This window comes from Danio aesculapii, chromosome 2 (assembly GCF_903798145.1).
Source record: "Danio aesculapii chromosome 2, fDanAes4.1, whole genome shotgun sequence".
NCBI lineage: Eukaryota > Metazoa > Chordata > Actinopteri > Cypriniformes > Danionidae > Danio > Danio aesculapii.
This window is the reverse complement of record NC_079436.1, coordinates 50,618,113-50,632,440: the sequence shown is the minus strand read 5'-3', so window position 1 is coordinate 50,632,440 and position 14,328 is coordinate 50,618,113. Positions and strand designations below refer to the sequence as shown.

General features: G+C 32.7%; 1 protein-coding gene across 1 annotated transcript in view; it reads right to left on the bottom strand.

Annotated features, from left to right (window-relative positions):
- Positions 1–14,328, bottom strand: part of pde1cb (phosphodiesterase 1C, calmodulin-dependent b) — a 109,634-nt gene that overhangs the window by 28,275 nt on the left and 67,031 nt on the right. Inside the window, exons 5-11 of the mRNA XM_056445251.1 lie at positions 14,313–14,328; positions 9,908–10,024; positions 9,697–9,837; positions 5,294–5,394; positions 4,373–4,501; positions 2,834–2,935; positions 745–865 (exon numbers count right to left, since the gene is read on the bottom strand). The exon at positions 14,313–14,328 is cut by the window's right edge and continues 51 nt beyond it. Of these exons, the coding sequence (XP_056301226.1) occupies positions 745–865; positions 2,834–2,935; positions 4,373–4,501; positions 5,294–5,394; positions 9,697–9,837; positions 9,908–10,024; positions 14,313–14,328 (727 nt within the window). The remainder of the gene's footprint in view (positions 1–744; positions 866–2,833; positions 2,936–4,372; positions 4,502–5,293; positions 5,395–9,696; positions 9,838–9,907; positions 10,025–14,312) is intronic.

Below are 14,328 nucleotides of genomic sequence, written 5' to 3'. Positions count from 1 at the left end.
CAATGGTTTAGGCTGGTGATGGTGGTGTTATGGTGTGGGGGATATTTTCTTGGCACACATTAGACCCACTAGTACCAATTGAGCTTTGTGTCAATGCCACAGCCTACCTGAGTATTGTTACTGAAAATCAAGCGCAAATAATCTCAGACTGATTTCTTGAACATGACAATGAGTTCACTGTACTCAAACGGCCTCCACAGACTTCAGATCTCAAGCCAATAGAGCATCTTTGGGATGTGGTGGAACAGGAGATCATCGCCTCATGGATGTGCAGCCGACAAATCTGCATCAACTGCATGATTTTATCATGTCAATATGGAGCAAAATATTTCCAGTACCTTGTTGAATCTACGCCACAATGGATTAAGGCAGTTCTGAAGGCAAAAGGGGGTCCAACCCAGTACTAGTAAGGTGTACCTAATAAAGTGGCCGGTGAGTGTACATATACTGTATATAACAACGTTGTGATGTTTCAAAGAGTAACCTGCTTTTCACATGACTGTGCCGAGTTTTATTTTGAAGACCTGTGATTGGAGCGAAAGCCAGTTATTTTCAGATGTTCAGGTGTAAAAGCGCACTCCAATGACACGCTCTCATTTCTGCAGTGTGTTAATCCTCGCTCAGGCTTACGTGTGATTGGATGAAAGGGCAATCAGAAGAGAAGCGAGAGGGGATTAAAATACATGCAACAAAATCTGCTCTTCACATGCAAACACCTGGCGAACACAAAAACACGTGCCAAACCTGGAGGAAAAACTCTTCCAGGAGAGACGTCGTCCAGCGGTGGTGCAGATCCCAGGTTTTGGCAGGATGGCTGATGTCGGCGGCGTGTAACAGCAGAGAAATAGCCTTGGGTTTGTCGATTCTGGGTGAAGAAAACATAAAAATAGTTGAAGAGTGAATATATATTTGCTCTGAGAGGATATGAAGGGCAAAAGGAGTCTTTTCTGATGTTTTTCTTAGGAACTATGTAGCGCTGCAACATAATTGAGGTTATGCTTTACTGTATTTTTATTGGATGTGTGAAAGGGCCATGCAGTTAATAGTACTCAGAATTGGTTATTGTATATCCCAGAGAGATTAATGAGCATTGGACTTTTATTTCATGTATTTTATTTTGACGTTGTGAGGTGACTGTGATACCAAGTCTGTAGCCATCATTCAACTGCATACAATACTACACAACTTCATGCTACTGTAAATCAAAGACTCTAGAAAGCACAAGACAGGTCACTCATATAGTTATGAATAGGGAAAAGTGTAAAGGTCAGTATGGCTAATGAAGCCCCACCTTCTGGTACAGGAGCCAATCATTGATTGCTATGGACTGAGGATTCTCTGGGGAGGGGCTACGACCAGACATGAGTTTCTGCAGATTTTGTTTTCTGAATGTTTATAAATGAAACTAAAGAGATAGTTGTTGTTTAACTTTATTGGTGATTCCTGATATGAAACTTAATTGTAAGCTTGGCAAGCCATTTTGGAGAATTTAATTTCCCCATTCAGACAGAATGTCCGAGTATACTGCCCGAGAGGTGTTTCAAAGATGGCTGCCGAGTGAAATGACTTGTCTTAAAGGGACTTTGTGTATATTAATGCATTAGACAGTATTATACGAGGGAAATTGATAGCTTTTTTAAGCAAAGCACAAGTGTTTAGTTTAATACCACATCAGAAATTATTAAAAGCTCTTTTCTGTCACATGAAACAGTAGAAAGACTGAAAGAGTATTTTAGCTTTGTTGCTGTATTTCAAAGCTAATAATAAAAAATAGCACTACTAGCAATAATAATAATAATAATAAACAAATAAAAAAATAAAATAACTAAACAAACAAACAAACAAACAAACAAACAAACAAATGAATAAACAAAATTAATAATTCAAATAACTAAATAAACTACTAAACAAATAAACAAATAAAACTAAATAAACAAACAAATAAACAAACAAAAGTAACTTAATTAATAAACAATTACATTTAAAAATGTAAAAAAATCTAATAACTAAATAAACAAATACAATTAAATAAAACTACTGAACAAACTTAATAATAAAAATAATACTAATAATAAATAAATAAATGAACAAACAAACAAGCTAACTAAAATATCTAAATGAACTAATAAACAAACAAATAAAAAAGAATCAAATAACTAAACAAACAAAAACTAATAAATAAATTCAAATAGGTAAATAAAGGAATAAATACACAAACAAATAAAAATAAATAAATAAATAAATAAAAAATAAAATAAACAAAGATGACTAAATAAATTAATTAAAAAACAAACAAACAAATAACCAAATATAATTTTAAAATAAATAAATAAAAAACAAATACAAAACTAAAACTACTAAATAAAAAACAAAACAAAAATAACTAAAAATAAATAACTAAACAAACGCATAAACACATGATAATAAGCAAACAAAATAACCAAATAAATAAATAAGTGAACAAACAAATAAACAAACTCATATAATATATAAAAACTAATGAATAAATTCAAGTAACTAAATAGATGAATATATAAACAAAAACAAACAAAAAAAACTGAATAAACAAATATAACAAAATAACTAAATTAATTAATTAATTAAACAAACAAATAAATGAATAAATAACTTTTTAACAGTGTGTGTGTATTATTTGTCCACTTTTTTTTTCTCCACAACAGCAGCAGCAGAACTATCTAGAGAAGCATCAATCTCCATAAAGTGTTTTCTGCTGTGAAACCGCAATAATGTCTCACTCTGGGGAAACACATGAAAGTCTGAAAGTGTCAGAAAACTGCAGCAGGTCTGATGTGCATTTGTGAAAGTTTCTCACCCCTCGGGCTGCTGGAGGAAGTTCTTCATGGTTTTGACCTGCTGGAAGTGGCAGGACATGTCAGTGGCCAGAACCATCTCCACCACCAGAGCCCTGAACTCCCTGCAAAAAAACACCACAGAAACACAGCGATTACACCTCAAAACAAGAGGACATTTACTGTACTGTTTTTGTTATATTTTCTCTGATATTTACTGTTATTTATTGACTGTTGAAAAAAAGCAAAAAAATAAATAATGTAAAAATAAATAAACAAATGTAAAAATCAATAAATAAATGTCTGAAAATATAAAACTATATAATATAAAATATAAAATTTAAATAAATAAAAATAAAAAAATAAAATAAAGAAGTGTATAAACACAAATATGTGCATAAACAAACATAAAATATAAAAATACATAAAAATAAATAATCAAATAAAAATAAATACATGTAAAAATAATGTACAAATAAATAAATACTAAAATTTAATTAAATATAAATTTTAAATTATGCTGTACTAACATTGAAAATGATAAAAAATGCATAAACACACAAATATGTGTATAAACAAATAAAAATAAACAAAATATAAAAATAAACAAACAAAAATAAATACATGTAAAAATAAACAACATAAAATTAAATAAATGTGAAAAAACATGAGATTCAAAATATAAAAATAAATAAATTAATGTTATCAATACATAAATAAATGTAAAAACATCAATGTAAAAATATAAATGTAAAAGTAAATGAATAAATAAATGTAAAAAATAAATGAATAAAGGCATAAATAAATAAATATAAAATATATATATATATATATATATATATATATATATTTTTTTTTTTTAATAAATAAATTAATGTTATAAATAAATAAATGTAAAAAATCTATGTAAAAATAAATAAATAAATGTAAAAATAAGTAAATGAATGCAAAAATAAATACAAAATAAATAAAACATATTTAAATAAATTAATTTTAGAAATAAACAAATCAATGTAAAAATATAAATGTAAAAACAAATAAATATATGTAAAATGCATAAAAAATAAATATAAAATAAATAAAAATATTTTAATAAAATAAATAAATAAATAAATAAATAAATATAAAAATTAATTAAAATATAAAAATAAATAATGTTACAAATAAATACATAAATATAAAAAAATCTATGTAAAAAATAGAAATATAAAAAAATGCATTAAATAAGTAAATAAATAAATAAACAAATAAATCTAAATATAAAAATAATTAAATTAATGTTATTAATAAAGATATAAATGTAAAATAGTCTATGCAAAAATATAAATGTAAAAATAAATACAAATGAATGAATGAATGAATGAATGAATGAATGAATGAATGAATGAATGAACGAACAAATGAATGAATGCTGAAATCTATCACTTTCCACCTTTGTTAAAAGAGCACTTGTATTTAATAAAAACACCTTATTAAAAAAATGTAAATAAATATCAAAAGACATGAATAAGTATGTGAATATGAAGATGAATATCTGGTGACAGATATGACAGCATCTGTACCTCCAGTCGTCTTTGGACAGGTTGTAGAGGATGTTCATCTCATCGTCGTCTTGCAGCAGTCGATACGAGGCGCTCACATGATGAGACTCCAGCACCGAGCGATCGTTGTACAGGATCGCTGCGTCTGACCTGCACCAGCCAACACACACTCATTTCACACACATTTTGCACTTACACAATTCACTTTCATTTAGATTTAGCATTTTGGTAGTGCGGTGCCCTTTTCTTATGACCCAAACAGAGTTTAGCATTGGTTATGACTTTGTAATTAGGCGTTATATGCTGTTTTTAAAAGCTCGTATAAAAGGAGGGCTATTATGCCTCTTTTTACAAGATGTAAAATAAGTCTCTGATGTTCCCTAGAGTGTGTGTGTGTGTGTGTGTGTGTGTGCAGTTTCAGCTCAAAATACTTCACAAATAATGCTTTATAACTCTATAAAATGGCCCCTTTTAGGTTTTGATGACGTTTTGGTGACTTTCGCTTTAAATTCAAATGAGATCGTGCTCTTTTCAAAAAGAAGGCGGAGCTACAAATGCCTATGTGTCAGCATAGTGGCAGATTCAAAACAGGACTAATTTTATCCTCGTAGTGGAGATTATCTTCCGTAGGTCTTCACTCAGGGTTGTTTATGCTAATGAGGGAGATGACACGTACAAAGGGAGAATTTCTATCAGTGTTTCTGCAGACTGTTTATATCAAGTGTTATTATAAAAATGTAATTAATTGATTTTTACCAATAAAAGTTGATTATACTCATAACATTTGCCCCACAACTGTTTAAACTATTTATAAAAGTTATTTACGCATATTAGGTCCCCTTTTAGAGAGTATGTATTGTACAGTGTGTACGTGTGGGTGATTGTATGTGTGTGTGGGGTGTGGGGGTGATGAATGACTGAGTAGCGTCTCTTGTGTTTTACCTCGTCTGGATGTGAAAGTTGTTTGTGGTGCCAGTGTGTTCATAGTCATGAATGGCAGCAGCGAAGATCATCGCAAAAATCTCCAACTCTGTCATCCAGTGCTGAAAAATAACACAATCACGAGACATAATTTACATCTCGTTTATTTCCTCAAAACAGCAGCAAGATTAAGTTAAGACTTCTGCAGAAATCTTCCACTTCTAAGGTATTTTTCTTGACAAAAAAAAGATAATGTCCCTTAATGTTGTGCTAATGATAATGTCCGTAATGTCCAAAATACTCTCAGTAAATGATCTCAGTAATAATTAACAATAAGTAATTTCAATTCAATTTGTAATCATTAGATAATGCAAATTAACAATGAGAAATATTTCTAAAGCATTTATATATTATATTATATTATATTATATTATATTATATTATATTATATTATATTATATTATATTATATTATATTATATTATATTATATTATATTATATTATATTATTACCAAAATAACACTGCTCTATAACAGAAGCACCTTTCAATTTTACTTATGTATTATTAAGTCCTGAAATAAATGTAAAAAAATTACATACTATATTAATATTTTCCACAAGTTTTTGTTGATTTACGATATTGAATTTCAATTTTAAGTTTTTGTAATTTCTTGTTAGTTTTTGCTCTTTCTTTTACTGTTGAATTACTTTCATGTAGTTTTCATATTGTTATTTTAGTTTATATTTTAGTTTTATATTCATTTTTAGCTATTACTTTATTTCTATTAGTCATAATGTCATAATAAATGCTTGTAATAAAACTTATTTGAGTTAGTTTCCAAGGCAACAATTCTAAATTTACTTTAGGTAGTAATAAGTTATTTATTTTAATTTTTACATATTATTATTTTTTTTTTGTTTCATATTTGGTTACAACTATTTTAATAGTTTAAGTAATAAGCCTAATCAGAGTTAACATTATCTAACAATTAACTGTTGGGCTGTGGTTAATCTGTAAAATAATAAAAATAAAAATAAATAAACATAGAAATAAATATAAATAAATGAATAAACAGATAAATAAATAAACAAACACATAAATAAATATATAAACAAACAAATAAATAAGTAATACAATCAATCAAACAAACAAACAATAAATAAAACAAGCAAACAAAAATGATTGAATAAATAAATAAATACAAATAATCAATAAATAAATAAAACAAACAAACAATAAATAAAAACAAACGAACAATAAATAAATAAAAACAAACAAACAAACAATTAATTAAAACAAACAAACAATAAATAAATAAATACAAACAAACAATAAATTAATAAATAAAAACAATAAATAAATAAATAAAAACACACAAAACAATAAATAAAAACAAACAAACAATAAATAAATAAAAAAACAAAACAATAAATAAATAAATAAAAACAAACAAAACAATAAATAAATACAAACAAACAATAAATTAATAAATAAATAAAACCAACAAAACAATAAATAAAAACAAACAAAAATAAATAAATAAATACAAACAAACAATAAATTAATAAATAAAAACAATAAATAAATAAATAAATTAAAAAACAAACAAAACAATAAATAAAAACAAACAAACAATAAATAAATAAATACAAACAATAAATAAATAAAACCAACAAAACAATAAATAAAACAAACAAACAATAAATAAATAAATACAAACAAACAATAAATTAATAAATAAAAACAATAAATAAATAAATAAAAACAAACAAACAATAAATAAAAACAAACTATAAATAAAAGCAATAAGTTAAAACATACAAAAACAATTAATTTATTATTTTATTAATTAATTAATTAATATTTTGCTAATGTTGTTAGATAATGTTCAAGCTCACTATGAGATCTTGGCAATAAAGTCCAATTAGCTAATTGAATGGTTTTTGAAACATATTATTTCTAATAGTGTCCTCCTTTAACCAGATTTTCTGCACACTCAAACAGCAACATTAGGCACTAAATAAAGCTGAAAGTATCAAAAGCACATGACCTCTTTATATAATCGACCATTTCAGTCAACACCAGTAAAATAATGGCCAAGTGGTGTATAAATAGATCATTGTGGAGCTGTCAGCTGCCTGCTGCTTTTCTCAGGACTTCATCTTAATATTTAATCAGCTAATAGAGCTCATGGTGTAAAATGACTCAGAAAAAAGTGTTCTGAGGAGAGACGTGACTTTTAGTGTGTGAGCAAGACTTGCAATTGTGTTATAATGACTATTCTGATGGCAGAAAAAGAGAATTTGGTCAATGGTGTGTGTTTGTATCTATGCGCGTTTTATGTGTGATTGTGTCTATATCTATGTGTAGGGGGTCAACATGTGTGTGTGTCTGTAAGAGAGAGAGAGTGCGTGTCTGTGTTTATTGTATGTGTTAGTGTGTCTATGTGTGATGGAGAGAGGGAGAGTGTTTGTGTCTGAGTGTATGCACATGTGCACGTGCTGTATTTGTGTTTGTGTGTGTGTGTGTGTGTGTGTGCGTGTGTGTGTGTGTGTGTGTGTGTGTGTATGTATGTTTGTGTGTGTATGTGTGTTTACAGTATGTGTGTTTATGAGTGTGTCAGCAGAATTAATGATCACACACTGCGTTTCTGCACAGTTCCTCTTGAGTTCTTCAACATGTTGTCACAGTAACATTATCAAGGTGATTAACACAGTGTCTGCATGGAGAGCGAGTGGAACAATGCAACATTAGATCATTATAATCAACAAACAGCTCTCTGCTGCAAGAACATGGTGCGCAGCATTGAAAATGAAGGTAGCCTTTATGGAGAGTCCTCATAAACCATATACAGTCACTGGCCACTTTATTAGGTACACCTTTCTAGTACCAGGTTGGACCCCGTTTTGCCTTCAGAACTGCCTTATTCTTCCTTGTCATAGATTCAACAAGGTACTGGAAATATTCCTCAGTGATTTTGGTTCATATTAACACAAGAACATCACGCAGTTGATGCAGATTTGTTGGCTTCACATCCATGTGAATCTCCGTTTCCACCACATCCCAAAAGTGCTCCATTGGATTAAGTTCTAGTGACTGTGGAGGCCATTTGAGTACAGTGAACTCATTTTCATGTTCAAGAAATCAGTCTGAGATGATTTGCGCTTTATGATATGTTATCCTGCTGGAAGTAGCCATCAGAAGATGGGTCCACCGTGGTCATAAAGGATTGGACATGGTAAGCAACAATACTCAGGTAGGCTGTGGTGTTGACACGATGCTCAATTGGTACTAATGGGCCCAAAGTGTGCCAAGAAAATATCCCCCACACCATTACACCACCACCACCAGCCTGAACCGTTGATATAAGGCAGGATGGATCCATGCTTTCATGTTGTTGACGCCAAATTCTGACCCTACCATCTGAAGAATGCAGCAGAAATCAAGACTCATCAGACCAGGCATTTCTATGAGGTCGAACCAGTCTGGCCATTCTCCTCTGATCTCTGGCATTTGCACCTCCACAGAACTGCCACTCACTGGATATTTTCTCTTTTTTGTACCATTCTCTGTAACGCCTAGAGATGGTTGTGCGTGAAAATCCCAGTAGATCAGCAGTTTCTGAAAGACTCAGACCAGCCTGTCTGGCACCAACAATCACGCCCTGTTCAAAGTCACTTAAATCCCCTTTCTTCCCCATTCTGATGCTCAGTTTGAACTGCAGCAGATCGTCTTGACCATGTCTACATGCCTAAATGTATTAAGTTTCTACCATGTGATTGGCTGATTATAAATTTGCATTAACGAGCAGTTGGACAGGTGTACCTAATAAAGTGGCCGGTCAGTCTATATGTTGTTGAAGTAGCTGAAGATTTCTTCAACACATTTCTAAACATAATAGTTTTAATAACTCATTTCTAATAACTGATTTCTTTTATCTTTGCCATGATGACAGTAAATAATATTGACTAGATATTTTTCAAGATACTAGTATTCTACTTAAAGTGACATTTAAAGGCTTAACTTGGTAAATTAGGGTAATTAGGAAAGTCATTGTATGACGATGGTTTGTTCTGTAGACAATCAAAAAAAATATCGCTCTAGGGGGTAATAATATTGACTTTAAAATGTTTTTTAAAAAATTAAAACTGCTTTTATTCTAGCTGAAATAAAAAATCTTTCGCCAGAAGAAGAAATATTAAAGGGAATACTGTGAAAAATTTCTTGCTTTGTTAATCATCATTTGGGAAATATTTGAAAAAGAAAAAAAATTGCAGAAGGGTGAATAATTTTTACTGTGTGTGTATGTGTGTTTGTGTGTGTGTGTGTGTGTGTGTGCGTGTGTGCGTGTGTGTGTGTGTGTGTGTGTGTGTGTGTGTGTGTGTGTGTGTGTGTGTGTGTGTGTGCGTGTGTGTTATCTCACCACCATTCCTGTCTTGAGCAGTAAGTAGTGGACAGTCTGTGTGACATCAGCCGCGTGGATCAGGTTATGGTAGGGGTTTTTATGTTTACTGTAACCCACTTCCAGAGCCTCCACGAATGAGACCAGCGCAGACACAGGGATCTGTTGGAGAAACTGTGTTAATACCTCTGAAAAAAGAGCAATCCAGCCTGTATCTCTTTCTCTTCTTCACCTTGAAGCGGCTGATGAGGTCGTATCGGGTCAGGAGCTCATAAAAGATGAATTTGAGCGCGTGGTCACCGCTCGATTCGTTCAGAGCGAACACATCGAAAGACCATCTATCCACATTCTGGAGGAGAAAACAGAGAAACAAACTCATTTCCGGCACACAGATATCTTTTGTAAATATTAACAGTCAAACTGTGCCAAGTTTAATGTTAAAGGGATGGTTCAGCCAATAAAAAATTACATTTAAAATTACATCTGTTGAACACTAAAAAGATATTTTGAAAAAAGCTGTAACCATTGACTTTGCCAATACTGGGCTGCAGCTGGAAGGGCATCCGTGTGTAAAACATATGCTGGAATAATCGGTGGTTCATTCCTCTGTGGCGACCTCTGAAATAGAGACTAAGCCGAAGGAAAATGAATGAATGAACCATTGACTTCCATAGCAGGAAAAACCAATATGGAAGTCAATGTTTACCAGTTTTCAGCTTTCTTCAAAATATCCTCTTTTGTGTTCAACACAAGATTTGTAATAGGTTTTTAATAAGTGAAAGATGAGTAAATAATGACAACATTTTCAGTTTTATTATCCTTTTAAAGGGGTCTGATTTTATTACCTATTTTACATAGTTTTTCTCTGTGAAACACACTTGATGGATACACATCATTTCGGATTTTCTTACTATAGACTTTGGGCTCTATTTTAATGATCTAAGCACAAAGTCTAAAGCGGATGGTGCAAAAGCCATTTTTGTTACATTTTCATAATAAAATTTTTAATATTTAAAGATATTTGTGTACACTTCCTGACAAAAGTCTTGTTGCTTATTTAAGTTTTAGGAACAACAAATAATAACTCGACTTCTAGTTGATCATTTTGGTATCAGAAGTGGCTTATATAAAAGGTAAAGGCATCTAAATTATGCTTATTTGACCAAAATAAAATATGATCATGCCTTGATTTTGAATGATTTAATTAGGACAGTAAGGTCTGACTTTGCTTAGACTAAAGTCTTGTCACTTAACAGAAATATTGTACAGTATAGAATGTAAAGTCATGCTGCAGTAAAAACAGAATGAATATTGTGTCTTACTCCCATGAGCTTGGAGGACTGCATCCATACATCACTGCAATGACTCAAATCACTTATTAATAAAGTCCACTGGAATGGCAAAGAAAGCGTACTTTGGATTTATCTTCAATGCCTCCTCCATTTTACCCCAGACATGCTCAATAATGTTCATCTCTGGTGACTGGACTGGCCAATCCTGAAGCACCTTGACCTTCTTTGCTTTCAGGAACTTTGATGTGGAGGCTGAGGAATGAGAAGGAGCGCTATCCTGCTGGAGAATTTGCCCTCTCCTGTGGTTTGTAATGTAATGGGCAGCACAAATGTCTTGATACCTCAGGCTGTTGATGTTGCCATCCACTCTGCAGCTCTCTCGCACACCCCCATACTGAATGTAACCCCAAACCATGATTTTTCCTTCACCAAACTTGACTGATTTCTGTGAGAATCTTGGTTCCATGCCTTCTGCCACTTTTCCAAATGATCTACTAGTGGTCAAGTTATTATTTGTTGCTCTTACAACTGGAATCAACGACAAGACTTTTGTCAGGTAGTGTATTTTTGCACATCCCTGTGTGTGAATTAGGCAATGTGTATGTGTGTTTGGACTTACATAGACACAAAACTAATGCACTCTTTAAATGACAAAAACCCTTGACTTTAGACCAGCTTTTTATTGGTCAATGTGACAATGTGCCCTAACACACTTCCTTTTCAGACCTGCACATCCTTGAGTCCACAAAGTGGCACAAATGCATTTGCTATTTAAATAACATGGCGCAAAATGTATTGTAATGTAATGTGTATTTATATAGTGCAATTATTGTGTATAGCATTCATCCATGTGCTTCACAATAATGAGGGCGGTCTCTTCACACCACCACCAGTGTACAGCATCCATTTGGATGATACGACGGCAGCCACAGGACAATGGCGCCAGTCCGCTCACCACACACCAGCTATGGGGGAGTGGAGAGACAGTGATAGAGATAATTCGGTGGATAGGGATGATTGGAAGGCCATGATGGGTAAGGGCCAATGGAGGGAATTTGGCCAGTACACTGGGGTTACACCCCTACTCTTTACAAGAAGCTTTATGAGATTTTTAATGACCACAGAGTCAGGACCTCGGTTTAACGTCTCATCCAAAAGACGGTCCTCACTGAGAGTATAGTGTCCCCTTTACTCTACTGGGGCATTATGACTCACACAGAACGCAGGTTGAGTGCCTTCCGCTGGCCTCACTAGCACTACTTCCAAGCAGCAACCTAATTTTCCCATGTGGTCTCCCATTCTGGTACTGACCAGGCTCTGCCCTGCTTAGCTTTAGTGAGTAACCAGTCTTTTCAGCAAATGTGAAAATTATACCTGCACCAGTCTGAAAAATCGCAAAAACACACTCGAGCTGCCCTCTTTTTGGGGGGTGTTTCATTTTTCCTGGTTTCTGGAACAGTCCTTCACCGTACTTGAATGTCTCACCGTTGCTCCATGTCTTCTGCCATTCATGGTAAGCTACAGAGCAAACCAATCATACCGGAAAAAACATCCATCAAATGACGTTTGTTTTACACACAAAATGCAGCCATATGTACCCATAAGCACATATTTCTCGATTCTCAAAAATGTATCCCTGGACATATATTCCCAATGAGCCTGTGTTGAAAATGTATTACCGGCATGCAACTTCATAGTTCTGCTGTAATTCAGTAAGCCATGCAATTTGCAAACAATAACCAATAAATGGCGTTATTGATTCAAGCTGGGGATGCTTTGCATGTTGATTCTATTAATCAGGAACAGTTTTCATATGTTTCATTTAGTTCATGTTTGCATTGCGTATTTACCATGCTATGTGTTTTATATAGCTGTGATACAGTGGCAAGTTGGCATGACAAGTTTTATTTGATGTCAACATGGCTGAGAAGGCTTTTTTATTTCTGAGTGATGCATCTTGTGTTTTTAGATGCAAAAGATGCATATTGTGTGGATGATCTCTAAAAGATTGTTAAAAAAACATAATATAAGTTTCAGAACTCATTAAGTGTAGGGCGGGCCTGAATTGGCTAATTGGGGGGACCGGGAGAGTTCTCGGTGGGCCGGTCCGTTTTTTGGCTGCGAGGGCCTGTGTCCTTAGTTGCTTGCACTCTCAGCAGTTGCACTTTTTTCATTTATGTATTTATTTGACCATAGCCTCATTCTTTTTATTGATAATTTTGCCACAGCTCCGCTCTTTTTATTTATTTTCTTGCAGCCCCGTGAGCAAAATGCAGCCTGCAGGTTAATGATGATGTAACTATCATTCGACCCCAAACAGAGGTACCTTAGTGAATATAAGAATTAGAATAATTAATATTAATAAATATTACACCTGCTCAATGAAAATCAGATGATTCACTACATTAATAAATCTGACACAATTTGATCAGAAATCTAAAAAGGGGACAAAAAGATTAAGCCATCAATAGAAAGTAATACTTAATACAGTGCCATTGTGATCTGGTAGACAGCACGTTGAATTACGGCGCTGCCGACCGAAGTTCAAACCTCACCTAAGTAATTTATTTTTTGCTTTTTCTTCACTTTTAGTGTTGACATATATTACTGTTTGGGTTACTTATATAGGTGTACATATTTTATTTTTTATTTTTTGTGTGTGACCACCGTTACAAAGTATTGGATATATATATATATATATATATATAAAGAATTTTGCACAGAATATATAACCAGATATTGCAGAAAAAGGGACATTGTGGTGTTTTAAAGAATAGTGTTGGAGATTTAGCTACCCTTTAATGTTCTCATATTTATGAAAAACATTTGAAGTTCTAAAGCAGCTGTGTCCTTGAAAAAGACGTGATAGCGTCATTAGAAACTGAATTGGAATTGGACTATATCTTAATATAGTCAGTCGTGAACTGAGGTGGGCCGGTCTAAGGCTTAAAACTCCAGGGCTGAAAAGGAGTCCCACTCCGGCCCTGGTGTAGGGATATAGAACTGTAATTCGGTCAAAACCTGCCTGGAACTGCTTTAACTGTGTGTTTATGTGAAAATAACTGCGCATATTAGAATGTTCATCAGCCAATCAAAATCAAGCATTCAAAAGCCCTGTAATAATTCATTCTTTCTATTATTGTTGTTTTTTTGTTCGCTATATTTCCAATCATGGGGGGTTGAGGTATAGAAAATTATGTCTGAATAGGTTTTAAAGTCGAGAGGGCCAAAATTGGCCAGAAGTGGCAAATTATTATTTTTTTTTTCAAATTTTCATGTGATACGTGAAGAGCAAAACAAAGAGAAAGTAGCTGACAGATGAAACTGTGTGTGTGTGTGTTTTACCTTAAGCACTGCTATG